Consider the following 19,595-nt stretch of genomic DNA (forward strand, 5'->3'; position numbering starts at 1 on the left):
AGGGCTGCGTTTCCCCTCCTTGTGTCTCCTGACAGGGTGTAATCAGCCAAACTGAGCTTCTGACTAGATCTGCATTTAAAAATAATTACAATATTATTATTTTTATTAATAATATCCTTATTAGTATAAGATCTGGCAACCTCAGCAATTCATTTTCTACATTAATTAGACTTAATTATAGTAATAATATCTGATCACCCCATCAAGTGGTGTATCACAATTTGCTACCCCCCATTTTGCTTGTTCCTACAGATAGAACTAAACTTGTGAGATTCTGTGTGTTGTGTGGGTGTGTGTCTGTTTTTAACCACCTCCACTGAGGAGAAACGGCTTCCCTACTAATAGGGCCTGGAGAATACAGGGCTGTGGGCGTAACTGGCACGAGACTGGAAACTGATGCTGTTCCAAATTTATGGTTGAATTCTCCAGACAAGACTTGTGCTCTCTTCAGATCTGTCTGCTGCTGTAATATTGATCAAAAAGGAAATAAAATAATTTCACAAGACTTTAATATATTGCACATTCTTTCAAGAAAGTGTTTGGGGGAAAAAAAAAAAAATATATATATATATTATTATTTTTTGACTATGTAGAAAGAGACGGGAAGCCAGGGTTTTGGTGTGCCCAAAACTTCATCAGACCAAATTTGGTCAACCCAGGGAACAGAGACTGCCCCAGAGAAGACGGCTGCTCTAAAACCTGGCCAGTCCCTAGAAATATTAAAGACCTTAAGCCTTTCCCATCATGTGTTGGGTATTATAGACCAGTTGTTAAGGGAAAAAAATAATTAAATCCATTGACCAAAGGAATGTCTTCTAAATCTTCAATGTACTTTGAACACAAGATGGCTTTTGCAACTGTTATTCACAGATTGACATTATCTAACGATTATGAATATTTCCTCAGTGTTAATTCCCTAATTTCTTCTTTTCTCTCTTTCAGCTCTTCAGAGAGGTACGGATAATGAAAGGCCTGAATCACCCCAACATTGGTGAGTTTGTGTTAACCAACCTCGCCCCCTCCCCCATGAACTGCCCCTTTTCACTGTATCATAGGGGTCACCTGTAATTTTTAATAGCATAAGCACACTTCTTAGGTAAATGTATTCTGGAAGTGTTACATTAGCAGTAGCAGTAAACATAATATACAGGGACCTATCATATTAAAATCGGCAAGGTGGAGTTGGCTCCATCTTGTGCTTGGTCTTGTGCCACGTGCATATGACCTCCAAGTCATGGCTGCTCACTTGAAAACCTGTGCTCTGTGGATTAAATAGTACTCAGATCCCAGATGAAACAATGCGTATTAAATCAGATACCTCAGAAAGTTATGTTTTCTCATTAACATTTTTCAGCATCTCACTTTCCAAATTTGCTGACCAAGATCAATGTAGGGATTGCAGAGATTTGGACTTGACTTGTTATTTGGAAATACACATGACCTGTAGTAAAGGAGGTAAAGGACCCATGGATTGGTGTCCAATAACTGATGCCAATGCATCCTAGTGAAACTCAACACCATGTAATACAATCAGATAAGGAGGGGAGGACATAAAGATCTTTAATAAAAAGGAGTTTATATTCGAGAACAGTGAAGCTTGTGTGAAATCCACACCCCTAATTAGTGGAAGCTAGTTAATTCTTGCTTATTGAGACTCTATCAGTAAACATATTCCACATAATAAAGAATTTACGAATGCAATTGTGTATACCCTCTGCTATGTTCAAGGGGTCAAGATTTAGTGTGGAGCTACAACTTTTACATCACTTTCTTTGGTCAGTGCTCCAAGCTTGGACAGAATATTGATTTGCTGAATCTATAATGAGTGGGGGGGGGGGTATGGGGCTGGGGGGAGAAGGAGGAGGAGGAGGAGAAGAAGAAGAAGAAGAAGAAGAAGAAAAAAATCTGCTTAGGCCTGTCTTTTACCTGGGAACTGCTCCAGTTGTTATTGATGTTGGTGCGAGAGTGGAGGGAAAAGTGCTGATTAGAGAACCGCAGCCAGCGTTTCTGTTCTTTTCCGTGGAGCGGTTAACTCTTTTGGCTGCAGGAGAAGCCATCCAGGGATCTTTTATTAGCCTTATGGTCATCGATGAATAAACAATAAGCCTGCGCTAACTGGTATGCCACTGTAATTATCTTTAATCTCTGGCCTTGTTGTGTTACTGTGGCAAGGGTATCCCCCTCCACACTGCAGGCTCGGAAGCAGTGTGTGTCAGTGTGTGTCAGTGTGTGTCAGTGTGTGTCAGTGTGTGTCAGTGTGTGTCAGTGTGTGTCAGTGTGTGTCAGTGTGTGTCAGTGTGTGTCAGTGTGTGTCAGTGTGTGTCTGTGTGTGTCTGTGTTAAAGCCAATACTGATAATGGCCCAAAGTTGCAGCCATTTTGGCTTAAAAGGTGATTCAATGAATGACCAAAACTGCTTTAAATCAGCAATGTAACACAGCATGATATCTTTCTTTTTCTTACTTGATTCGTTGGTTGGTTTGTTTATTCATTTGAGCGCTACATCAGACTGTGTCCTCCTTGGAGGAATCTTAATCCTCAAGAGTAGCTTAACGTCTGTAGTATTTGTTCCAATGTGACGTGCCTGGTTAATTTGTCGCTTCTGATTTGGTTTTATTTATTTCGCTGTCTGCTGTAAGATTTAATTTCCAGGTCTCGCTGTTGGTAATTGACACACCATCCCTTTATCCCAGACACAGTAACTACATGTATATTTGGTGGGCTCAACAATGGAGAGATGGGTTAAAGCTATCCAATTGATCAAATAATTAGACCTCATGAGTTTTGTCATTCTGGGCTCACACTGCAAGTAGATGCTGCAAGCCCTGCTAGGGCTGTTTGCTCCACCATGGGTTTCAGTCCCTGTCAGGGTACCTGTGCTATCTTGACAGTGTCGTCCTGTGCTTCCTTTGCAGTGCAACTGTTTGAAGTGATTGAGACTGATAAGACACTCTACTTGATCATGGAATATGCCAGTGGGGGTGAGTTGCCAATGGCCTATGTTCGCCACAATTCGGGGTCACGCATGTCATATTTTCAAAGCTTTTACCTGTCTGCAGTTGACAAGACTCACTTGCAGGGGAAAAGAACATCAATTATCTTGTTTGTTTCTTTCCTGGTGACTTTTGTCCAGTTCCAAGGATGACTTCAGACAATGCGAACAATGAAAAGCACATTATGTCTCAGGGTTTCTTTCCGTTTTCAGAGAGAGGCTTAGATCAGGTTATAGGGGGTAAGTGGAGGGTAAGCCCATTTTTGGGAAAGCACTCCCTTGCACATATCTCTTAGCTTATCAGGAGCTCTACCAATAAGTATAACAACAATCTTTTTTGGATATAATATCTTGCCTCACAGCTCAAAGCAATACCAGTAACACCCCTCAATTACCAGTCTGTGTATGTATCCTACCTTTAATGCAAATGTATTTCATTCTCTGCTCAATTAGTTTCTCTATGTCCCATATGCCACCCCCACTGCTCCCTCTCCCACTCTATCAAAAATGCACTCCCTCCCTCACTTTATTGTCATCTCTAGCCCCCACTCATCGCTCTGTCTCTCTCTCTATTCTCTGTCAGACTGCGTCCTTAATCCCTCCCCACGTCTGCTCTGCTCCCTCCTTCCTCTTCACCCCTCCCATCCTTTTGTTTATGCCTCCTTTCTCCCTCTCTCTCTGTCTTTCTTGCTTCTCTCCAATCTCAACCCCCCGCAACAAATAGCACATTGTTTATCCCTTCCTGCCTCTGTTGGTCGCTCTCTGTTGCTAGATGTTTTTTTCTGCCTTTTTTCGATGTAAGTACACACACACACATGCTCGCACACACAGGCACACTGAAATGCACATGTGGCTGTCACATCAATCCGACACGGGGGGTGAGTCCAGCTCACTCCCCTCTAGACACTTCTGCTCCCGGCCTACCTACCTCTGTCGGCTCTGTGCACATCGCATCCTTTTCCCAGCCGAGGCTCAGACACCCAACTGGAAGCGACGCAAACTGTGTACCCCCACACAATGCTCAAAGTTGGCCAAAATCCTTTGGAGCATTTGGCTCCTAGAATTCAAAGTTTGGTAGCCAATTAAACATTTAGGGCCCGCCCAAAAAACTAATATTTGTTACAGGTCGAGTTATAATACATACAAGTACAAGTAATAATACATTAGATGGATACAATTAATTGACAATCGTAAAAAATATATACAAAAAAACAGACCTTTGTCTCTGAGAAGATGGAAAGTTGTCAGGAAAACTCATTTATAGATTAATATTAAACTTATAATTAATCATATAGTTAATTAAAACTAATACACATACTGTTTAGCCTCACTTTTGAGGTGCTCCTAATTAAAGCTTGCTGACAAAAAGGAAGCTGTGGTCAGAGTAGGAGAAGAGCTCCTATCCCCCTGAATTCAACCCAAGAAAAAAGACAACAGCCAAACGTATTGAAAGTTGAATACCAAAACGTTGACAAAATACTTGCTGCCGGTGAAAACTAAGTTAAACCATTAACTAAATGTTAACCATGAATGGAAACACAGAAGAAAAACAACACTGATATCGTCAATTTACCATGGGAAATGGCGTCAGTTAAGAAAAATAAATACTAATTAATAAATTTAATAAATTATATTTCAAGCCTGTGGGGCACACGTCTGCAATGTGAATTGCTGTCATGTTGCCTACACCCCTGCCGTTGATCCCTTGTTAACTGCCATGCCATCATCAGTGAATGCCACAGTTTTTCCATTAACAGAATACTCCCTGCTGAATGAAGAAAACACCTCTTGAAATGAACTTAAAATGTCATCGTTATTTGCGTGCTTTAGTGTGCGGACTGATGCATTTGTTTTAAAGCTTGGTCATCGGCATTAACAAATCAAAGGCCACTTAATCTTTCAGTAATCCCTTTGTCTGTTCCCCCATAAGATTTCAAAAATCATAACATTTTCAAAAATTTTCAAATTTGGCACCTTAATGAAAACATTTACTCACCAGAGTTGCGGTCCACCATGGCGATAAGTGAGTACAGTCACCAGTGATGTCATGCCCTCTGATTTGCTCAAGGAAAGCAAAACTGACCAGTTATGTGTTTTATTTTTTTTTTCTACACAACCTGGTGGCTCAGTAGAAAAAAAATGTAAACTCATCTATGAGAAGCTCACTTACTTGATGTAATTGTTAACCTTCCCCCAACAGTTGCCCATGGTGAATACAAATAAATATATGTTCGCAAGGTTCGAGACAAAATTTGGTCACCCCTTGATGACCCACAGCTTGCAAATTTGAGCCCTGCCCCACCACACGCACACACATGAACATCACACACCACTGCATCCTCCTCCTTTCCCCCCATCGATCTCATCACATTCTCACGCTGGGCCTGCTGTCTGTAACAGAGTGAAATCAGCCTGCCTTAATTTATCCCTCAACCCATTTCTCCCTCTCCCTCCCTCTCTCTCACTCACACACGCACACACACACACACACACTCATTGTCAGATGTTCACATTTCCCCCACTTTATTAATTATTTAAAAAAAAAAAAGATAAATGTGTTCCCATGTGGACTTAACCCTTTCACCACTCTACGTTCTCCCTTGTAATGCCAACCCGATCTTCCTGCCACTTTGAATGCCTGTCCTGGACTAGGTGGTACAGTGAGGGAAAAGGAGTTGACCTCAAAGTATGGAACAGTACAAAGGGGGAGGTGTGACACCGTGTGAATGTTGCTCAGTTAAACTGGGCAGCAGCAGTACAGTGAATTGTCAGTAGGGGCAGAGCAGTGGGTTGTAGAGTTCGGAGGAGGGCAGTCTGATCGCAATGGTTGACCACCCACCATCCTGTGCCCCGCAGGTGAAGTGTTTGACTACCTCGTGTCCCATGGGAGAATGAAGGAGAAGGAAGCGCGAGCCAGATTTCGGCAGGTAAGACCCACACATAGTTTCACCTTTTGGGACAATTTGCTGGTATCAGATGGGTGAATCTGATTTCTAATACTGATGATATTGGTTTTTGTTTTCTTCAATTAACTTTTGCCATCATAACTGTTATTTGTGGCTACAACATTGTACAAATAACAATTTCTGTCATTTTTCCAACATTTTTATATATATATACACCGATCAGCCATAACATTATGACCACCTGCCTAATATTGTAGGTCCCCATTTTGCCGCCAAAACAGCCCTGACCCGTCGAGGCATGGACTCCACTAGACCTCTGAAGGTGTGCTGTGGTATCTGGCACCAAGACGTTAGCAGCAGATCCTTTAAGTCCTGTAAATTGCGAGGTGGGGCCTCCATGGATCGGACTTGTTTGTCCAGCACATCCCACAGATGCTCGATTGGATTGAGATCTGGGGAATTTGGAGGCCAAGTCAACACCTTGAACTCGTGATTCATCAGACCAGGCCACCTTCTTCCATTGCTCCGTGGTCCAGTTCTGATGCTTACATGCCCATTCTAGGCGCTTTCGGCAGTGGAAAGGGGTCAGCATGGGCACCCTGACTGGTCTGCGGCTACGCAGCCCCATATGCAACAAACTGCGATACACTGTGTGTTCTGACACCTTTCTATCAGAACCAGCATTAACTTTTTCAGCAATTTGAGCTATAGTAGCTCGTCTGTTGAATCGGACCACACGGGCTAACCTTCGCTCCCCACGTGCATCAATGAGCCTTGGCCGCCCATGACCCTGTCACCGGTTCACCGCTTTTCCTTCCTTGGACCACATTTGATAGGTACTGACCACTGCAGACCGGGAACACCCCACAAGAGCTGCAGTTTTGGAGATGCTCTGACCCAGTCATCTAGCCATCACAGTTTGGCCCTTGTCAAAGTCGCTCAGATCCTTACACTTGCCCATTTTTCCTGCTTCTAACACATCAGCTTTGAGGACAAAATGTTCACTTGCTGCCTAATATATCCCACCCACTGACTGGTCATAATGTTATGGCTGATTGGTGTATATACTCATGTACATACAGTATATATATATTTTTTTTTAATGCTGAAGTATTTGTGGAAAATAAAGTTTTTCTGCACATTAAACCTCTGTCTGCTTGTCACCTCCAGATAGTGTCAGCTGTCCACTACTGTCACCAGAAAAACATCGTTCACAGGGACCTCAAGGTGAATTACACAAGATAGATTTTAGATTCCAAATAAACAGTGCTGTGCTTGTTTGAGTTCAAAGTTAATTGTTGTTTTTTAAATCGCTGAATCTGTGATTTTAGAACATAGTTTATTTTTTTTTGTTTCTCCCACGTTTAATAAAAAAATATTTGTATTATGGAAAAATAAATCAAAGCTGTACAAGGAATTACCTGCCAGTCCTTAAAGTGAATTGAAGCTCTTATGTGCAGTCTTAAGTAAAGCATCGTGTAACAAATGCCGTGCCAGTTCCACAACTGTGTAACAGTTCTGAATACTTGCACCGAAGCTGCATGCATGAATTATAGCTCCACAGTCACTATGCCTTTAAAGTCAAGTCCAAACAACAAAGTTTAGGCACACGTACATTTGAAGTTGAACCTGAACACATAACTAACCATGTCTGCGATGCTGATTGACAGGCAGAGAATCTTCTGCTGGACGCCGACTCCAATATCAAGATTGCTGATTTTGGGTTCAGTAATGAGTTCACTCTGGGCAACAAGCTGGACACGTTCTGCGGCAGCCCCCCCTACGCCGCGCCCGAGCTCTTCCAGGGCAAGAAGTATGATGGCCCTGAGGTGGACATCTGGAGCCTGGGAGTCATCCTCTACACACTGGTCAGCGGATCACTGCCCTTCGACGGGCAAAACCTGAAGGCAAGTCCCTCCACAGTGCGATTGAAATGGAATGTGAAATCCCAGCTCAGGGAGGGTGGCATACCACTCATACAAAGAGCTGCACATGTAATTTGAACAGTCCTGGCTCTGCTGTTGCGGGATTAAGAGGGATTCACAAGGTGCCGAGGTGAGCACTTGGGTATAATGGGTTCTTCACACACCAGGGATGTCTTCAGGTTCAGATTGACGGCAGTGTCCGGCTACACTACACCTTGGTGATAGTTGGGGATGTGAACATCATGGGCTTTGCAGTGCCAAATAAATAAATATTGGAAGGGTTGGACCACAGGGGGGGTTTTATGTCCTGAACAAGCAAGGAATCCTAGCAGTGGGACGTAAGAATCTAATTATGGGCTTTAGCATAGAAAATTCCGGATATGGTTTCACGGTATAATGTCTCTGTTGCATGTTTCTCTCCCAGGAGTTGCGAGAGAGGGTGCTAAGGGGGAAGTACCGGGTGCCCTTCTACATGTCCACTGACTGCGAGAGCATCCTGCGCAGATTCCTGGTGCTCAATCCCAGCAAACGCTGCACCCTAGAGGTAAGGCCACACAATTGCAGCGTCGCCAAAATGTGGGCAAATTTTCACCTTAATGGGATGGGCAGAAGCAGGTTCTAGGCATTTACTGGTTCTCTTTGAGGGCTTTTATGATTAATTTCAATTTATCCTCAATTCACCAAAAGGAAATGAGACACTCCACCCTCTCATGGCTTCAACCAATTTCTGTCAAGTCAAACTCAGTCAACCAAACTTTTTCATGACTTCAGAACAGTCAACTTCCAATGGGGAGCACAACTGTTGAGTCTGATTCTATTTGAATTGGTAGAGGCTGTGGTTAATCGGCATTGCCTGTTAGAAGTAATAGTAATTGCCGCTACATCTGACCCCAAGTCTGCCATGAAAGTTGCAGAAATTCACTGAAACCGAACTACAGTAGAAACAGCTAAAGAAGTCTTTTCATCCTGTCTGGCTGTCTGTCCATCTCACCAGCAAATAATGAAGGACAAGTGGATGAATGCAGGGTATGAAGGAGAGGAACTCAAACCCCATGTGGAGCCCCCAGAGGACTACAGTGACTCCAGCCGCATTGGTGAGGAACTGGTTCTCATTATTGTATTATAATTCTATTATTATGAAAAATTATAATTTATATAGCGCCATCTAAAAAAAAACCAAAGTGCTTTACACAAAAAGCAATCAATAAAATATGGGAACAAAATGCTAAGATAGCTAATGAACAAAAAGTATTCAGAATTAAAAAATCAGTATTCATCTCTGTTCTCTCCCCCTTTACGCATCCCTCAGAGGTGATGGTGGGGATGGGCTATTCCCGTGAGGAGATCAAAGACGCCTTGACCAATCAGAAGTACAACGAGATCACAGCCACCTACCTGCTGCTGGGACGGAAGAACAACGAGGTGAGAGCCGTGAGGGGGCACTAGAAATATTTTCAGCACCACAGTGTTCAGTTCATTGATTTGTGAATCTGAAACCATCTAGTTGCCTTTAAATATTCTAACTAGACTCCTAACTACAAATCACTTGTTTCTACTCCCCTTTTTTAAAATATGCTAATTTACATAGTGTCTGTTTAAAACTATTTTAGCCAGAGTCAAAGTTAATCAAAGCTGGTAGCAGAAGGAAGCTGCATCCCATTCACACTGAGGATACGAGTGATACCAGCAAAGTAGTGCAGCTACCTTACTAAAAACTTAGTGATTATCTACGTTTTGAGTAAGAAATATATAATAAAAGTTAAAAATAACAGTATGTGAGGTTGAAGATGAGGGCTGTCAGTACAGCGTTGGCCTGGTGCCAGTCTGACCATGAGGTGACTGTGTTTTGTCCTGCATTGTGTTGCAGCTGGAGGGCAGCGAGTCTCGTTCGGGGAGCAGCCTGTCTCTGGCACGGGTGCGGCCCAGTGCCATCACCAACGGAACCAGCAAGCACTCCTCCACCTCGTCCTCGTCAACCTCGCACAGCAAGACCCAGCGCAGTGCCTCCACCTACCACCGGCAGCGGCGGCACAGTGACTTCTGTGAGTGTCCCCAGTCCCAGACACAATCCCAGGTCCTTTACTGGTCCCAGTCCCTGTCACAGGCCACATGTGTTTCCTAGTCCCCTGCTAGTCCCCTCGGCGTGTAGGCAAGTAATGTCCTCTGTTTCTGGTCTAATACATTTTCTCCTTGGCTTCTCTCAGGTGGCCCCTCTCTCCCGGTGACCCACCCCAAGCGCAGCCCCACCAGCACAGGGGAGAGCGACCTGAAGGAGGAGAGGATGCCCTCCCGGAAGGCCAGCTGCAGCGTGGTGGGCAGCCGCAGCATCCCCCCATCCAGCCCCATGGTCAGCAGTGCCAATAACCCCAACAAGTCTGAGATCCCTGACCGCCGCAAAGAGATTAACGCCACCACGGTGAGAGGGGGTTAGACAAGGGAGACATAGACCAAGGCGCCCGCATATCTTTGTGGCAGCATTGTAACAAAAAACATAATGACACAAATGGATAGACACCAGGGGATATTGCAGGGAAACAATATTTACAAGTAAAAGAAAAACAGAGAAGGACAGGTTGAATGAAATAAGACTAAGACTAGTATATACACCTGCAAAATTATTGAATTGCGCATTTAGTACGTTTTTGTCAGTTCCCCAAAACAACCAGATTTTTGTTATTTTAATCATTTCTTCCTGCATTGTGCTGTCTGTCAGTTTGAAAAAGTGTCACTATGTATGTTCCTCTCCTGAATGAGATTCTGGTATCACTGGGCGAATGTGCTGACGGAGAAAATTGTTTAAAAATAAATAAATAAATAAATAAATAGGGTGGATGAAACATCCAGAACGCTAAAGATTCTCATCTTTTAGAACAACATCCCTGCGAGTGCCATGACGCGACGGAACACGTATGTTTGCACAGACCGGACCAGCACGGACAGACACACCCTCTTGCAGAACGGGAAGGAGAACAGGTGAGGGTATCTCATTCTCCTACTAGATCATTATCGTGGATTTTTGTGGCTTTCGCTCTTAACTTAAGGTCAACCATTTAGACTGTTATGTTTTGACTGGAGCAAGCTGGGGGTACAGTGCATTTTCTCAAGAGTACGGCAGCAAGGGTGTCCCCTGCGATCTAAACCCACAAGTGCAGAGCCCCAAGCACTACTCCACACTGCTTCCTAGATCTTAGCTTTGCCTTCCCTTGGGCACTCCAGACCAGGTGGAACTCACTCACACTGGGCCAAGCAGAACAGGAGTTATTTTTGCAGAGAGGGGCAGCTGAGAGTTGAGGAGCAATTATGCCCAGGGTAGATGAGCAAGGAGCCAACCAAAGCCTCCCAAATACCAGTTTGAGTGAGCCATGATAAGACTTTAAATCCCCCCAAAATTGCCTTCTTAGCCCCTCTTCAAGTATACATGTTTTTTACAAGGAAGAAGGGTGGGGGGACATAACATGCACATAACTGACATGCACTTTTTACAAGTCTCACAGCATGAACCAGGCTGGTAAGGGGGCACTGAGGGATTTCACATTCACAGACTGGCATGGAGCCCATTCACTCCCAGCCAGCTAGCCTGTCAATGTGATTACAGATCACACAGCTGGACACACACACACTCTTCTAGTTGTGTTTGCGTATGTCTCCATGCAGATCTCATGGCTGAGGCTTTAAGTGAAGATTCAGTCTGAACTCCACAGGGATGTAGGTCTTGGCCCATCCATCTGAGACGCTACTACATCCCTCTGCTGAACTACACCCCCTCACAAGTGTCAAAGCAACGTTGAAGCTGTCAGTGCAGTGATGTAGCCTAAAGCTCCTCACTCTGTTGCCCTTTCCTGTGTGATTTCTGTCACAGAAGATCACTAGATTAGACAGCGTGAGGAATATGTCAACCAGCAGATGTCTCTCTCTCGCTCACTCCCTCACTCTTTCTCTGTCTGCCTCTGAATCTCTCTCTCTCTCTCTCTCTCTCTCTCTCTCTCTCTCTCCTTCTGTCTGTCTTTCTCAGCTCGCTGTCTCACCGGCTGCCCCCAGCCTCCCCTTCAACCCACAGCATCGCAGGGGCAGGCGGGGGGGCATCCTCGTCCAGCGATCGCTCCCGTCTCTCCAGGGGCTCCACCATTCGCAGCACCTTCCACGGGGGCCAGCTCCGCGACCGCCGCCCGCCGGCCCACACCGCCCCACCCACCTCCCCTACCCTGTCCCACGATGCCAGCCCCCTGCCCCACGCCCGCACCCGGGCCACCTCCAATCTCTTCAGCAAGCTCACCTCCAAACTGACCCGCAGGTAAGGAGAGAGGGAATCTAATGCGATCGAGCATTCATATTTTTTTAGCTTGATTTTATTAATTACTTTGTTTTTGTTTAATTTTATTAAACCACTTATTTCATCGTCACTATGTAAGGGGACACGGAAAGAAAACTATAGCCTCACAAGCAAGACAGAGAGCGAGAGATTTTTTTTATCTTAACGATCTTATTTTTATGTTTAGCCATTCAGAGCATCCATAAGAGAAACGCAGTATTGTTTTCTGCCCTTGCGTTTAACACATTCTCCATTGTTGTTGTGATTATATGGTATCCAACTACCAGAAACTATGAAGGTGGAGTTTGGACTAGTCTGTGTGTGTTTGGGGGTTGTGGGTGTATGCAGGTGTGTGTGGGAAGCTACAGCTGACAGCTCTACCAAGTGCAGCGCTATGATCCCCATGCAATTACCCTTTAATAAGCATTATCTTCCTTGGGCTTCTTCCTGTATTAACCTCAGGCTCTATGCTCCTGATTCATATCTTCCCTGTTTCTGGATCTTGGCTGTTCAAATGTTTTTTTTTTTGTTTTTTTTTTGGATTTGATTTTGTTTGGTCAAATTTGCTTTTTCCTGCCAACCAGCTGCAATCTCTCTCTCTCTCTCTCTCTCTGCCTTTCTCTCTCTCGCTTTCTCTTTCTCTTTCTCTTTTTCTGTCTTTCTTTCTTCTAGGGTCAATCTTGACCCATCTAAGCGTCAGAGCTCGAACAAATCTGTCTCGGGCTGCACTCTACCACAGGGATCAAAAACAGTTAGTAAGTCTTTTTCCTGTGGCCTTGCTTTGGTCTTCTGTCCCGTCTGTCTGTCCCGTCTGTCTGTCTGTCTGCCTGCCTGCCTGCCTGCCTGCCCGCCCGCCCCTGCCTCACCCCCAGTCTCACTTCACTCTGGCTGCTGTACACCAAAACATTTTCTCCTTCAAGAAAACCCCCCCAAAAATGGAAGGCACACGTGATTTGTTACCTTTGCTACTTCTGTGCCAAGCCCTAATCATACTCCAGGGACAGACCACCCTCAGCTTGTCTGTTTCTTTCATGTTGCAGAACCTTGACCTAGGTGGTCTTTTAGTAACAGCTGATCCTGAATTGCTTTGTTAACCTGGCTGATTGAGGATTACTAAAATCACACTGGGTTGTTATGATGGGCTGGCGCAGGCATTTAGAATGTATAAATTATATAAACAAATTAAAAATATTAAAATAATAGAATAAAAATAATAAATAAATTGGGTTACATACCTACGTTTAGCATAGACATCTTCACTATATACAGGATAAGGCTCATACAAATGTACACTCGATTCAATTATGTCAGTAGCAACTCTAACCTTAATGAAAGTCTAAGTTACTGAGGGATTCTAATGCTAAATCTAGCCCGGACCAAAATATGCTAATTTTAATACTTAATTTAAATGCAAGCATTTGCTAAATTACTCAAACTTATTTAAACATCCTAAATGGTATCACTATTCCCATCGGTATCACAACTTTTTGGGGGGATTGTGGGGTTTCCATGTTGCTTTTTATGATGATATATTTCAGATATGGCAATTTATTAGCCCAACACCTAAAATAATATTCAGATGTTTTTATTCTGAGATATGATACTGCATTCACACCTATACACCATTTAATTAAATCAGTAGGTTACCTCTGGGGCTTTGGAGTATATTTCAGAAAGGTCCACACCACCTTGGGTCCCACCCAGCCATGCATTGCTGCTCGTGTTGTTTTGTGTGCCTTGAGTCTCATTAGATCCTTGTTGGAGATCAGGGGGCTTTCAACAAGGGTGGCCACCCGTTCTCTCAGGGACAATACGTTTACGCAGCCACCTTTGTTTACACCACTGGTTGCTCGCAGCCCTGACATATGAACACCAGCAGTATGAAGCTACAGATTCCGAAATGTCCATACAATGAGAAAACATCTGAGCAGAAAAATGCAACCGTATCTGGTTGCTTTGTGCATCGTGTGTGACCTGGCTGGCCTGGGAGGGTTGTGGCAAGGCCCCTGTAATCCAGTAGAGTGTTGGGATTGTGTGCATTCTGAATTGACTCACCAATAGGTGGCTATATCCTACACTATGTCAGGGTCCTCTTTATCATGCAGATCTGTTGATGTGGACCTGCTTGCTGTTCCGGGCATGGACTGCAGATTTAGGCCTCCAAAAATAGGCTTTGGCTGCACTGCCATTGTTTTTTTTTTTTTTTGTTTTTTAAGAGTGTGGCTGTTGAGAGCTCCCTTCTCTAGATCATCCCTGCCCCCTCATACCCCACCCTGCTGCTTCCAGTTGTGTGCAGACTGCCGACATAACAGCGGTTTGTTGTAACCACCTCCCCACACCCACTTTTCTCCGGCAGAGTCATTCCTAACACCTGTGTTTGTATTTCTTCCTTGAGGGTCACAGACGAACCTGAGAGAGTCTGCAGATCTCCGATCACAAGGTGAGTATCCAATCAGCGATGTGGGGAAGTGTTTTAGAAGGGGAAATCCCAGCCACCTCGATTCAAAATATTGCTAAAACACTGATCTATCAGTTTGCCCTGAGCATCTTTCAAAAGTGGACCTCTGACTTGTTTGAAGCACAAGGGAACTCCCATTCTCCTGTCCCATGGTGCTCTTCTGCTCTCCTGTGTCGAGTGGGCAGTGTTTTTCTGGGAGGTCTGACGGAGTTGCTATTCACACGTCTTTCGATTTCTCCCTTAGCTTCCGCTGATCATTTTCAGGGTAATCCTACAAGGTAATACAGGGGTTGGTAGTCCGGACACTGTGTGTACCTTTAACTCCCATGTGGCTTGTAGATCTTAGAAACCACACAACCTGGTGTGCTAGGCACGGTGTGGTTGAAATCCTGAATTACTAATACTGTGTTGCCTTAGACTAGAACACGACAGCAACTAGAACTAAGCAACATTTCCATATATATTGATGTCTTTAGGAATAGGAATGTGAATTGAACATGTAGATTGAAATGCCTGCTGTTTTAATCCACAATGAATATGATCATGCAGCCAAAGCAATATTACAGGTTGTACCTCATTGACGTTTTCTCATCAGCAGATCAATTACATAACATGCTGAAAAAGATCCCTGCCTTTTTTATACATTCTCGTAAAAAAAGCAACCCTGATATATATTAATATTAATCTGCAAGTTTCAATGTGTATGTAACGAAATGAAGCAATCTGTAGCATTGTGACTTGGCTGTTAGAGTGCACTCAATGTGGTTTATAAATGACTGCAACAAGCAATCGTCTCTTCCTTTTGAATGTGATTCAAAACTGTTTATTACACCCACTTATTTGTATTTATAGGTGTGTGTGTGTGTATATATGTATATATATATGTATGTATGTATGTATGTATGTATGTATATATATATATTTATGTGTGTGTTTATTACATTTTCAATTCATATTTTTTAGAGGTGATGTTGAGCACAATCTCACAGTATGAAATACTTATATAAAACACTATTGTACAATCAATGTAATTTAAAAATAATCCACATGTTACAAAAGGTAGTAATAAGCCTTAGGTCAAGGACTCAAACCATGAAAGAAGAAATCAAGTCTTGACAACAAAGCTGTTAAACAGTACTTATACAATCATTGATTATAATGAAAGATGTTTCTGTCTGGTATTCTATAAGCGGACTCCTACATGCTCCTAGTTCTGAGTTCAGGAAAGCACCTTCACAAAAATAAATCAAAATTCATGCAGCAGCCGTGCGAATGAGGTTTCTGTCATCAAATCATCCAATTACACCTTTGATTTTCCTGTTTGAAAATTTGTGACATTTGTTTTTTGTTCTGTCGTCTTCTTCCCCAACTTCAACCCCATCTGCTGTCCTCCTCTCCTGTCCTTCCGCCTCCAGTCGCCATTTACCTGGGAATCAAAAAGCGTCAGAGTCCCGGCCCCCCCGATGTGGCTGGGATGTAAGGGTGCGTAGCCCCCGGGACCCTGCGGAGGTGGTGCTGGCTCTGCGAGAGGCCGCTCAGGGCTGTGGCTGTCTGGTTCACCTGGCCGGACCCTTTCTGCTTTCCTGCACACACGGGGCGGCGGGCTCCAGAGTGGCCTTTGAGGCCGAGGTGTGCCAGCTGCCCACGGGGCCCACCGAGACCAGCGGGGTCCGCTTCAAACGTGTGTGGGGGGCACCTCTCGCCTTCCGGGACATTGCCACAAAAATCTCCAAGGAACTCGAACTCTAAGAGCAAGCAGGGGGCGAGTGGGTGGGGGAGAGGGAGGCAGGAAGATAAGGTGCAAATAGGATTATTATTATTTTTTTTTGTTTGTTTTACTTAACCATGATGGACGGACTGACTTCCCCACCCCTTTCTCTCTGTCTCACTTGCCACCTTCCCCCTAATCTGATCACACCTGGACACGCACATACATACACACACACACACAAATATACACAGTCTCTAGTACTCCTACCCTCCTCCTTACAGGGCATCGCTATTCTTGCAACAATGGAAAAATGCAACTGAAAATCCAATCAGAACATTTTTATCCTTGTAAACTGTTGTCATTATTATTATTATTATTATTATTATTATTATTATTAATTTCTAACCGCTGCTATTTAAAAAAAAAAGTTTGTTTGGCTGTCACGAGTGGGAGATTTTTTTTTGTTTGAAATAGTTTTTTTTAATGTCATTTTTGTGTATGTTTGGGAGGGAGTGCAGCTTTTTGAAGACTTAAATACAGAAGCAGGACCCAACCATGTCATATTGGACTCCTGCCACTAAGTGGAGCTGTTTTGGGACCACAAATGCAAAGTTAGGGAGCGTCGCAGCTGGAGAACTCTTTGGATTTATGTTGTCTGTTTCATTATACTGATTCTGTTTCCTGGTAGGGAAAAGTGCCGCAACCTCTAACGCCACCCCCCACCCCAACCCCCCCCCCCAAGTTTGCTTGAAGATTCGGTGATGAACCACAAGAAAATCACAACAAAAACAAAGCAAGTGTATCTTTATGGAACCACACTGCATTTTTTTTTTTTTTTTTTAAATACAGTCAGCATATGCATGAGCCGTTCAAAGTCTTTTTTTGCTTTGTTTTGTTTGTTTTCTGCACTAGCAAAATATTGTTGTAATGAGGAACACCAACAGAACTGTTAGCCTCCATGTTCTTTCTGAAGTTCTCAATTTGATGTGAACATTCTCATGTGGTGCTCTAGATTCAAAACTCTTGCCTTTCTCAAAGGAAGACTGTGTGTGGGTCTCTCCAAGATATGATGGATATTTGTTTTCTGTGAACATTTAGGGAGTCATCTGAACAATCTTCAGATGCCAAACCATCCAGTTTGAGGAAAGCCTTTAGGTATATCCCAGCACCACTCCACATCCATAACCAAAAATCATCTAAGGTTCAGTTTGAAAATGAGCTTTGCATCTTTGTTTTTTAAATCGGCAGACTTCATGCGATCCACACTTGCAGACCTTTCTGAAGATACAGTTTGTTCCTTTGCAAACATTTTTGAAATTGTAGACTGCACACACAGATATCCAGTGAAGTCATGAGCCTAAACTAAAGATAGGAGCTGCCTACACTGTATGAAAATGTAGAAAATGTAGGCAAACGGGGACAAAACTATTCTGGTGAAACAGCTGAAATTGTGGGGAAAAGGAGAGCCGGCATTTTTCCGCATCTATATCCCATGGGTCACTGGCTGAAACACACAAGCACTGTGAGAGGGATAGGTCAGTAGTAAAGCAAAATGTGTGTGCAGTTGTGATCTGTGAAGTAGCCTTTGCTGAACTAAACTCCTCTCTGATTGATCAGACTCCATAGCGATTTTGCAGTAGAATCCATCTGATGGTGCTCCACACAATTGTTTGTCCTGAGCTGTCCTAAAAGTGACATTCTCACATATAAGGATGGTTTTGGTTTGTAAGCGGATAGCATGCATTCACACAATGGTGTGTAAAACCTTCAAAGCCATGGCTTGGGATGTAGGAATTGTTTTATAGCCTGGAGGTCGCTGGTTCGAATCCAGGCTCTACCAGTTGGACCACACATTGGTAGCTCCCGAGTGATGACGATTGGATTGACCAACAACCCACCAAAGGACCCAAGTCTGCTGGCATTTCAAACTGTAAACTGATAAATCATAAATATCAAATAAAAGGGAAAGTAGCAGACAGGAACCCCATCTCTACTAGTATTCAATGTAGGTTGGCGGTAGGAACTTCATGAACAAAGCATACGGATATAGCCCACACAGAAAGTAGTCGCTTTTAAATGATGATGGTACACAACATATAGTATAGTATTATTACGCTACAGATTAATTTTTTTTTTTTTTTTTAACAATGTACTTCATCTGTGTGCTGTCATTTTTAAATTACTAAAGTGATTGAAAGTAGATCCTAACTGCTGCTTTCATTGAGCTTGTCAGGGATTGTCAGATGTCAGAATAACAAGTCACTGACATGATGTCTCTGAATTGCCAAGAAAAAAAAAAAACTGGTGCTGAATCTCTATAGGAGAACTACGTTTGCTAGTATGCGTATAGGGACCAGGGGTGTGTAGATACATAAAGAGTAATAAAATGTACAACTACGCCATCATATTTTATTCAATACTAGTGTAGACAATTTAAAGTGCTGCACTCCTGCGTGCATTTTAACATTGGTAATAATTATTGTATATTACCTGTTGCCATCAAGCAGTGCTTGTGTCTTTCAGTATCTGGCCTCCGTCAGGACTACAACAGCATGTTATTTTTGTAATTTATTTTTTTGTTAGATTTATTTATTTTTATTTTATTTTCTTGTTCTGTTTGTTAATTATCTTTATGCCCACTGTATTGTTTTGGTCTCTCTTCTCCAACTCCACTCCTGTTATTCTCGTCTGACGAACCTGACCATCCTTTCATGCACAGATGCCAGCACCCCTCCCCCCCCCAAATCCCACCCCCAACAAAAAGACTAGCCAAAATGTTTTCCCTCAAACAGATGGGAGTTTCTCTTGCCTTGCATTCTGGAGAGAGCCTTAAAGAAGAAAGTATTACCCCTGGAACATTGCACCCTTAAGAGTATTTTTGAGGGGGGAGGGGGTTGCCTCTGGCTTTTCCCAGACACTTTAATACGCCTCAAATTAAAATTCAGATCAGAAGAGGTGCAGGGGAATCTCGGTAGAGGGGTAAATGTCTTCACTGTGATTGGTAGTCTTGATTTTTCTCATGGGTAACAAACATTAGATCAATTAGAAAAATGAAGTGGACGGACTTTACCACTTCCAGCAAGTTGTATAGATATTGTTAGAGCTTTGGGTCATGTCCTAGACAGTAGGAAGTAGTAATAGCTTAAAGTTGTTTGTCAATCAGGGGGGTGCCCAGTGATCTGCACTAACCTGCATGTCTTTAGAAAAACAGGTTTAAAAAAAAAAAAAAAGTCTGAAAATAAAACCTCTACTTTACTTCACTGGCAGTTGCATTTTTGATCTAATTAAATTCTTA

The 19,595-nt window shown here is 43.3% G+C and overlaps 1 protein-coding gene across 2 annotated transcripts in view; it reads left to right on the forward strand.

Annotated features, from left to right (window-relative positions):
• The window catches only part of LOC136749508 (MAP/microtubule affinity-regulating kinase 4), a 37,647-nt gene extending 18,087 nt beyond the window's left edge, over positions 1-19,560 (forward strand). The window contains exons 4-18 of one of the 2 annotated variants that reach the window (XM_066703891.1): positions 943-991; positions 2,915-2,980; positions 5,848-5,918; positions 7,068-7,124; positions 7,568-7,804; positions 8,247-8,366; positions 8,817-8,916; positions 9,132-9,244; positions 9,690-9,864; positions 10,027-10,238; positions 10,692-10,795; positions 11,835-12,113; positions 12,804-12,886; positions 14,527-14,571; positions 16,005-16,192. In XM_066703891.1, coding sequence (XP_066559988.1) covers positions 943-991; positions 2,915-2,980; positions 5,848-5,918; positions 7,068-7,124; positions 7,568-7,804; positions 8,247-8,366; positions 8,817-8,916; positions 9,132-9,244; positions 9,690-9,864; positions 10,027-10,238; positions 10,692-10,795; positions 11,835-12,113; positions 12,804-12,886; positions 14,527-14,571; positions 16,005-16,069 — 1,776 coding nt within the window. In that variant the 3' untranslated portion in view covers positions 16,070-16,192. Of the gene's footprint in view, positions 1-942; positions 992-2,914; positions 2,981-5,847; positions 5,919-7,067; positions 7,125-7,567; positions 7,805-8,246; positions 8,367-8,816; positions 8,917-9,131; positions 9,245-9,689; positions 9,865-10,026; positions 10,239-10,691; positions 10,796-11,834; positions 12,114-12,803; positions 12,887-14,526; positions 14,572-16,004 lie in introns of both variants that reach the window. The other variant, XM_066703890.1, reaches the window with a different exon arrangement.
• The last annotated feature ends 35 nt before the right edge of the window (positions 19,561-19,595 follow it).

This window comes from Amia ocellicauda, chromosome 5, assembly GCF_036373705.1.
Source record: "Amia ocellicauda isolate fAmiCal2 chromosome 5, fAmiCal2.hap1, whole genome shotgun sequence".
NCBI lineage: Eukaryota > Metazoa > Chordata > Actinopteri > Amiiformes > Amiidae > Amia > Amia ocellicauda.